Here is a 9,694-nt window from a genome sequence, read left to right on the forward strand (position 1 = left end):
TGACCGAATGGTACGGCCCTGCCGTGACGTAACCTCGCCCTGACGGAGAGGACGTACGCGGTGACGTTATTACGGCTAGTCTGAAGACGAATGTCTGCTGCTGTTACATTGTTGACGTTTTTAGTTTCAACGTTTAATTGACTTCAAATCATCACATATTTTCATTAGCAGATCGCTCCTCGAGCAATACCTCTGCAAAAATGAAATGGATGTTTAAAGAGGACCATTCTCTGGGTAATTCATCGCAAATGTCATGTTTTTATCAACAACGGCCTGTGTCAGATGCGTGTAATTATTGATCTGTTTGTCAAACTGATGATTACGTTACGTCAATCTACTAATTTAATCTAACTCCGTTTACGATCTAAGAAGACCCACTTTATTTATTTGCTTATGTCGGGCCTGTTGTTAGCTCATCATAACGACATTAATAACGATAATAAACCGAGATCACACCGTAGGAGAGTCTGTCTCTGGTGTTGTTGTTTGTCAGCGTTTGATAACAATGTGCTTTGTTTTTCTTTCATTTTAGCACGTCATGTTTAGCATGTTTATCAACTCTACAAATGTATTAATTTTAAAATATGATGTGATTTTGAGATATTCACATGTCTAATGTATGTGTATTTAAATATTCCTTGGTTTGTTTTGGGGTTAGTTACCCTGTGTGCGTGTATAGTATTATAATATCTATCTATAATCATTAAAAAAAATGCGGATGAGTATGACCAATGAGAATTCATTCGTGCTGTTTACAACACTCTCTAATGCAGGGGTCACCAAACTCTGTCCTGCAGGGTTTAGCTCCAACTTGCCTCAACACACCTGCCTGGGAGTTTCTAGTAAACCTAGTAAGAGCTTGGTTAGCAGTGTTGCCAATTTAGCTACTTTGTAGCTAGATGTAGCGACTTCCCCGCCCCTTTTGAGACTTTTTTCAAAAGTTTAGGGACAAATATAGCAACTGCTTGGACAAACCTTATCTAAGTTCTCATCTTGCCCACTGATCTACGTTCATCTTTATATAGATCAGTGAATTTGCCATTGTGATGTCATCTAGTGACATTTAGCTACCAGTTTTAGCTACTTTCAATTGAAAGCAGTTGGCAACACTGTTGGTTAGCTGGTTCAGGTGTGTTTGATTAGGGTTGGAGCTAAACTCTGCAGGACACCGGCCCTCCAGGACTGAGTTTGGTGACCCCTGCTCTAATGAATATTAATGATGTGAAGAGCATTGCATGTTGAGCTTGCATGTAGACTGATCGATGTCTTGTCTTTTTGCATGCATCATTTAGAGCACAGATGTGTGGAGTCGGCCAAAATCCGCAACAAGTACCCAGACAGAGTTCCTGTGAGTATGTATATGGAAAGTTTGACAGTTTTAACATGGGGCATAGTTTCCTCTCTTTTATAATGTATGATGATGAGTCATAGTAACAAAGCCCGTAATCAAAAGTCTGTAATCAAAGACTTATTTGCACATTTGGGGAAAATCTAAGTTGTGCCTACCTTGTAATCTGATCTATGGATCAGAGCATACCAGAAATCCTTTTTTCCATCTGGAAGGAACAGGTTTGTCACAATAATCACAGCTTCAGTAGTCGATACCAATACCAGTGAAATTTGATGATTCTTGATATCCCCATAAAACCAATATGCTAATGAACACATGCCAGTTATCAGATAAAATAAACAAATTACCAGGACAATAAAGGAAAACCATTAAACAAAATTATATCACACAAAGGACCACTATGTAGAATCCAGATTATTAGGCATCTTTATTTGTAGTTGACCCATTGTTATTTGACTAATAATTACCATATCAGACATAGACAACAGCGGGTCTAAATGCCCTTTCACACCAAATGTGAATGTTCGGCGCAAATAAGTTTTTTTTTTTTTTTTTTTTTTTTTTTTTTGGACAGTGTGTCATGTTTTTTTCTTGATCCTGCAATTAAAACATAAAATTCGAATTAGATATCAGAGCATTTCATGGTGATAATGCACTGAAAGCTATTTGCCAACCAGCAGTAAGCACCAAAGGATCTTGAATCAGCTGTTGTCATTTTTTCCTTTCCACACATTTTGAGCACAAGCCTAAAACATCAGTGTTTGCAGTTTATGAGCCTTTGAACTACAAACATAACCTGCAATCAATTAGTTATTTGCATAAAATGGTAGTTAACGCAAATCCTTTTTAGGATAAGAAACAAAAGATGTGTAAACATTGGGTTCATTTAGTAATGACTGTAGAAAAGTATATGTTATTAAGGCATGGCACTCTTTACTTATCTGACAAAAAAAATAGTTTTTCTCTAAGTAAATCAAAATTCATAGAAAAATGGTAAAGTTTGAGTGTTGTTTTAATACTGAATGTTTTTGCTGTCAACTTTGATAAATTTCTGCCATACAAAATACACACGTGACTTTAAAGTCTTGTCTGTATTTCATTTTTTATATTTATTGCTAAAATGAGTGTTGAACTAGACAGGCCATCTGAAAGTGCGTTGTCACTTGCACCATCTATTGTGCTGGAGTGAATTTGCTTTTGATTTATGCCGACAGATATTTGTTTCACTCTTGGTGTGAACCATAGACTGTATAAAACAATGGACGTCGTGTCAGCCGTAGATTTCTGAAGAGCATTTTTGAAGCCCAAAGTGAGTGGAGCCAGCCGTCACCATCACGTCACTCCCAGATAATCAAAAATGGGCAAAGAGGTGGGACGTGGGTGGAGCTGAGGTGATCAAGTTAACTCAGGCTAAGGAGCTAATGCTATATGCTACTGTTTTATACAGTCTATGGTTTCAGCCTACAGCTAATCACATTCTGTCGAGTGTAGTAAAGTTTTAAATAAAATTCTGAATAATAAATAAATTATTTCAAATAAGTTAAATTAATAAATAAAATTATATTAGAATTTCGCTCACTGGAAAAAATGGAGCCCAGACTTCTTGGACAGTGTTAGTACAATTAACCGCACAGCAAGCCATATTATTTGATATTTGTATGAAATAATCCTGAAAAAAGCATAAACACGGCAGGGATGCCAAGTTCAGAGGCTGGAATTAGCATGAGGTGACGTGACGGCTAACAGCCAGCACACAAGTGGCTAGTAGTGTCAGCAGCGGCAATCCACCTGTCACTCAAGTGGCCACGCCCTTAATTATGCAGGACTTTAAGGCTTAATATAATTTAAATGGATGAGTTAGAAAAAAAAATTCCCTGACTTCCATTTGGAGCCTGTCTTTAGCGGCCAGTCGATGAATTGCAGTTTAAGTCACTTCCTTGTTGGATTCAAGAGAGGCCCTGTCCCAAATCGCACCCTAAACCTTCGCGGTCTTCCTCTGAGTCCACTAAAATGACAAATGGGACACCTTACGGTCTCATGGACTAGCTCAAAAGAGGGGCAAGACATCTGGTAGGGGGAGCACCTGGGGTGGCCAGCCAAATTTCAGGGGGGGCTGGTGCCACCCCTGGCCACCACGTAGACACGCCCCTGCTAGAGAGCCCCATATCTGTCGTCTCAGCCCTCCTAAAACTATAATCAGCTACCTGAACGTTTGGGCCAGTGCTGTTTCCTCAAGAACGTTTATCATTCTCACATATTTTATGTCTTGTCAGTTTAAAAATTAAAGTGATTTAAGCCATTCAAGCACAAGACAGTGCGAAAGAGATCTCAATCGCGCGCTAGGATGGATCGTTTCTGTGCACGCACACACGTGAAGCATGCACACGAAAAAACAGCACGCAAATAACAAGTTCTATTTCACGTCTTCCTGAGTAAATACACACAAAATAATGTTAATCAAACGACAAAAGAAAAATGGAGAATCACTTACTGCTCTTGTCTTAACTAAGTCACTTCTGTAGCTTTGTGTATATTTACTTCATAGAGTAATGGTTTTCACAAGCACTGTTACGTTTAGATAATTTGTATCTTTGTGTCTAATGGTGTCTCTGAGGGCTCAGCCCCCCTGAGGATGAAATACTAGAACCGCCCCTGGTGTGAACAAACCACTCTTTGCTGATTCTGTGTGTGTAACAGACAAACCAGACATACTTTGTAACACATGATTGCCTTTGTTTGCTCTCTCTTGTGTTTATCAGGTTATTGTAGAGAAAGTATCTGGTTCACAGATTGTGGACATTGACAAGCGAAAGTATCTGGTCCCATCTGACATTACAGTGGCTCAGTTCATGTGGATCATCAGAAAGCGGATCCAGCTGCCTTCTGAAAAAGCCATATTCCTTTTTGTGGACAAAACTGTCCCTCAGTCCAGGTAAAATGCTGCTTTATTTATTAAAAAGACTCTACTAAGTACAATGGGGAAATATTTATTTGATCCCCTACTGATTTTGTAAGTTTGCCCACTTACAAAGAAATGAAGAGTCTGTAATTTTTATGGTAGGTTTATTTTAATGGATAGAGACAGAATACCAACCAAAAAATCCAGAAAAAACAAAATTATATAAAGGTTAGAAATTGATTCGCATTTCAGTGAGTGAAATAAAGATGAAGTCGTCCTGTACCCTTAGCAGAAAAACAGCCCCAAAGCATAATGTTTCCACCTCCGTGCTTGACTGTAGGGATGGTGTTCTTGGGGTCATAGTCAGCATTTCTCTCCCTCCAAACACAGCGAGTCGAGTTAATGCCAAAGAGCTCAATTTTGGTCTCATCTGACCACAGCACTTTCTCCCAAGCCTTCTCTGAATCATTTAGATGTTCTTTGGCAAACTTTAAATGGGCCTGTACATGTACCTTCTTGAGCAGTGGGACCTTGCGAGTGCTGAAGGATTTCAGTCCATTGCGGTGTAGTGTGTTGCCAATGGTTTGCTTGGAGACTGTGGTCCCAACTGCCTTAAGATCATTAACGAAAGTGACGAAAGTGACGTGACATGTGGCCAAGTATGGTGACCCATACTCAGAATTAGTGCTCTGCATTTACCCACATTCACTTCCCCCACCTACAATCCCTGCCGGCACGAGACTCGAACCCACAACCTTTGGGTTATGAGTCTGACTCTCTAACCATTAGGCCACGAAAAGCTCCTCCCGTGTAGTTCGGGCCTGATCCCTCACTTTTCTCATGATCATCCTTACCCCATGAGGCAAGATCTTGCACGGAGCTCCAGACCGAGGCCTATTGATGGTTATCTTGTATTTCTTCCATTTCCGAATAATCGCACCCACAGTCTTGTAGCCCATTCCAGCCTTGTGCTGATCTACAATCTTGTCTCTGACATGCTTTGACAGCTCTTTGGTCTTGCCCATGGTGGTGGGAGAGGTTGGAATGGAAGATACAGATTGTGTGGACAGGTGTCTTATACACCTAACGAGCTGACATTAGGAGTAACTTCTTAAAGTGACAGGACTAATCTGTGTTCCACATGGGCACATAACCAATCTGTGGGAGCCAGAATTCTTGCTGGTTGTTAGGGGATCAAATACTTATTTCACTCACTGAAATGCAAATTAGTCTCTAACCTTTTTATGTAATGTGTTTTTTCTGGATTTTTTGTGGTTGGTATTCTGTCTCTATCCGTTAAATTAAACCTACCATAAAAATTACAGACCCTTCATTTCTTTGTAAGTGGGCAAACTTACAAAATCAGCAGGGGATCAAATAAATATTTTTTCCCACTGTACATTGCCTATAAAAACAATAGTATTTAACAAAATTTGTGGTGACAGTAATGCATTTACAATGGAGGCACACAGAGTCAGGTGATAAACTTTAAAACACCGTTTCAAAAATACGACTGAAATGATACGAGAGAAATGAGATAGAATAGAGTGCTACTACTGATGACGTATTTTTGTAGGTCAATCCGGAAATTAGCATCACTCTGGCTCTCTCAACATAATCCCAATAGGATTTTCCATTGGCTGAATTATTGAATTATTAATAATAATAATAATAATGATAATAATATATGAATTATTGCAGAAAATAAGCTCTGTGACCAGCAAAGCGTTTATGAATCTTCTCAAATGAACATGTCACTCCTAATTGCTAGAAGTAAAAAGCGTAGGTTATAAATAAACTACACCACAGTCTCGTGATTTCAACATCACCCTCAATAAACTTCCCACAACTCTATCAGTCTAAAAACATTCCCTGAATGCTTGAGTTAATCTTTTGTTCGAATAAAACAAACAAGGCTGTGAAAGCTGGCTAGTGAGTAGATGAGTTTTGATGGAATCTATTTTGGCCTACAAAAATATGTCATCCCTGCAAAGTTACTAAGACAAAAGCAGTAAAGCCAGTACCCTGTTTACTTTCATACTGTAACAGCGGTGACATCCTGTATCTGTGTGTAAAGCACTGTTTACATGGAGCAAACCCTGAACACTTTTTGTATGCACCAATAGAAAAAGAACAGTACCTTTTAACACGCCAAACCACCCACATGCAAATATTCCAGGAAATAAAGAGGACAATGACATGCCAGCTATAGGAATTCAGTTTACTGAAACATCTGCAGGAGTCTAGCATTTCCTTATACAGCAAACATGTTCACAATGTAGATTTACTTTAATTGCATCCTGAACATGCACCATTCATGCTGTTGAAACTGTATAGGGCTGTGATTGTATCCAGTAACTGAAGATATGGCATCAGATTTCGTGTGAAAGCGAAGGAGGCCAGCTGAAATGTTTTCCTGTGATGCCGCAGGTCACAACCAACATCCTCCTTTTACATTTCGAAATAATCTCTATTTACCTCCTCCAACTGCCATCTCAGATAAACTCACCTGATATTCTCTAGTTTACTGATGCTTGAGAACATTGCAAAATAACAGTTTTTTTTTAAAATTATTATTATTAATTAATCTGTTCAGAGGTATTCATTGATGACTACTTTTGCCATTTTCTCACAAATTGAGATTTTCCTTGACTATTACTTCATGTGGTTCAGTAGTGTCAAAAACTATTTTTCTTTGTTTAATTTTCAAAGCAGTTTTCATAAAATAACTGTGCAAAAATCAGTATATATTTCTATAAATGTCAAAACACTAACGATCTCCATTCTTGTTTCAGTCTGACTATGGGGCAGCTCTACGAAAAAGAAAAAGATGAGGACGGCTTTTTGTACGTGGCCTACAGTGGAGAAAACACGTTTGGATATTAGGATCCCTGCATCATCCCAGGCTGTGCAACACATCACTCCCGTTTCTTTTGGACTCGCTCGATTGTTCTGCGGTTGGGAACAGGATCGACTCATCTGTGAATTAATCACATAGCAGATGTGTTTGTACCTCTATTGTCACCTGTCATATTGTGCTCTTAAACATTAGATCGACTCCATTAGTGATTTTTCTTCTTTTGGTGAATGGTGTTTCAGTATTATTACAGATACTTAATAATGTCAACACTGAGAATATATAGTAACTTTTAATGTTTTAATTTATCTGTATTTTTCCCCTGTAAATTATATATTTAAGATAACTGAAAGGTAAGGTAGCTGGACGACCTAACCAATAAAAACCAACACCAAAAAATAAATCGTCAATATGATTTATTAAGATATACCCACTATTTCAAGGAATATAAAAAAAAAAAAAAAAAACATTTAAAAAAATGTCTTCTTGACATCAGTCATACAGGTTTGGAAAAACATAATTCTTTTAATAATATAAACACAAACCTCATGGACCAGAACATATACACTAAAGGTTTGCATCCCAGTGTAAGCTTTAAGGCAAAGTTCACCTGATACTGAAAACTCACCTGTTACTCTTTATCATATCACAAATGCAAATAATGACCAGGGGCTTTCAGTCTAAACACACTATGAGAGTGTTCTACAATAGCTTTTCACTGAAAGTCTTCCCCTCTGTCGCAGCACATTCAAACTTGGTTGGTGAGGAGACATTTGAAGACCAGTGGTGTTTAGCATCAATGATGTCAGTGAGATTTGAGAGCTATGGCAGTGGAAAATCTTCAGTCAATAACGACTTAAATTTCAGTGCAGATGTTTCTCACACAAACCTACTGTATGACTTGGAATGTAGCACAATAGTCATATGGCCATTTTTGGTTTATAGCCCCTGGTCAATATATGATTTTGTTGCATGGAAAAGAACATAGTGTGCCTGCTAACATGGCAACCAGAGTAAGTCAGTTGTCAAAATCTTATATTTTAGTTGCTTTTACAGTTCTGGGGCCTCATTTATAAAATGTGCATATGAACAGATTTGATCTTAGAGTGTGCGTACGCTAAAATCCACAGCAACGTTCATATTTATAAAAACGGTCTTTGACGTGGAAGTTTTTACGAGATTAAACTGACCTTTTTAGTAGCGTAATGTTGAGAGTTCTTTACTCGCTTTCTGTACACAGTTTATTCCATGTTGTTTTTTGTATTATTTTATTTTACAAGAGAACTTGCGAAGTCTTGTTTTACTACTAATGCGTAAAATAGAAAAAAAATGCATAAACGCATCTCGACTGTTTTGTCTGTGTAGCCTATAAGAATAGGCCTGTCGTGCAATAACAGTTTTAATATATTCTATTCAATAACATTGTTAACTGTTTTTATTTATAACATCTGCTGCTTTGCTTCTGTGAAAATGAATAGACATCAGCCTTAAACTTTGTTTTTGTCATTTACAGCAGTTATATTTGTATAAAATACACTATATATTTTTGTGTCAGTACATTAAAGGCACATTTGAGCAGCATTAGTAAACTGTGTAAATATAAAGAAATGACAAATCACACGCAGGTTTTTTTCTGACCGGAGACCATGATCGTGTAATAATTAATTTGATTATGATATGAAACATCCAATTTTTCTTTCAATCATGTTTTCTAAAGTTTTGCAAGAATTTCGTGATACTAAACTTTTTATTAGTTGTCATAGCAAGTGATTTTAAAATGGCTCACTTTTATAAGATGACTGAAAATTTTACTTGAATTCGGAGTTTATTCTTACTTTTGGAAACCTAATTGTTTTATAATTACTATTATAATTATTATTATTTCTGTTGTTTCTAGAATTTGAGCAGCATTAGTAAACTGTGTAAATATAAAGAAATGCCAAATCACATGCAGGTTTTTTTCAGACCGGAGACCAAGACCATAATAGTGTAATAATGTATTTTATTATGATGTGAAATGTCCAATTTTTCTTTCAATAATGTTTTTTAAAGTTTTGCAAGAATTTCGTGATACTAAACTTTTTATTAGTTGTCATAGCAAGTGATTTTAAAAGTAGGTTGGCTTACTTTTTTATAAGATGACTGAAAATTTTGCTTGAATTCGTAGTTTATTCTTACTTTTGGAAACCTAATTGTTTTATAATTACTATTATTATTATTTCTGTTGTTTCTAGAAGTAGTGATTTTGATAGTAGTCAATTGAAAAAATATAACCACACTCACATTGTTTGTCCACAGAATAATTACACATTAAATAAAAAGCGTCCCGCACGAACCTCTACCTCCGCCAACAGGACCTCAATTTCAGACTCAGTAGTTTTTTTTCTCTTTGTGCTCGTCATCCTCAAGCATAGAAATTCGGATATTGGCGTGTGCTCTTTTATATGGTAATGATATTAATTAGGGGGCGTTTACAAGGCGGAGATCTGACACCAGTCAGCTGCGCACAATTTCAAGATCATTTGCGATTTATAAATGTCACATCTGGAAGAGAGGCGTAAGCACGCGTTTTTGAGCGCAGGTTCGT

The 9,694-nt window shown here is 37.3% G+C and overlaps 1 protein-coding gene across 1 annotated transcript; it reads left to right on the forward strand.

Moving 5' to 3' along the window:
* The first annotated feature begins 11 nt into the window (after nt 1-11).
* Nucleotides 12-7,506, forward strand: gabarapl2 (GABA(A) receptor-associated protein like 2). Its single transcript, XM_016496075.1, has 4 exons — nt 12-234; nt 1,293-1,348; nt 4,111-4,283; nt 7,046-7,506. The coding sequence occupies exons 1-4, from the start codon at nt 201-203 to the stop codon at nt 7,134-7,136; spliced, it is 354 nt and encodes a 117-aa protein (XP_016351561.1). The 5' UTR covers nt 12-200; the 3' UTR covers nt 7,137-7,506.
* Nucleotides 7,507-9,694: the final 2,188 nt, after the last annotated feature.

This window comes from Sinocyclocheilus anshuiensis, unplaced genomic scaffold (assembly GCF_001515605.1).
Source record: "Sinocyclocheilus anshuiensis isolate Anshui unplaced genomic scaffold, SAMN03320099.WGS_v1.1 scaffold626, whole genome shotgun sequence".
NCBI classification, from domain to species: domain Eukaryota; kingdom Metazoa; phylum Chordata; class Actinopteri; order Cypriniformes; family Cyprinidae; genus Sinocyclocheilus; species Sinocyclocheilus anshuiensis.

Bases quoted from the DNA above. Each gene is read 5' to 3' on its own strand.
- gabarapl2 (XM_016496075.1), top strand. From the start codon at position 201: ATGAAATGGATGTTTAAAGAGGACCATTCTCTGG. The intron at 1,349-4,110 runs GTGAGTATGTAT...TGTGTTTATCAG, and splicing joins AGTACCCAGACAGAGTTCCT to GTTATTGTAGAGAAAGTATC. The intron at 4,284-7,045 runs GTAAAATGCTGC...TTCTTGTTTCAG, and splicing joins AAAACTGTCCCTCAGTCCAG to TCTGACTATGGGGCAGCTCT.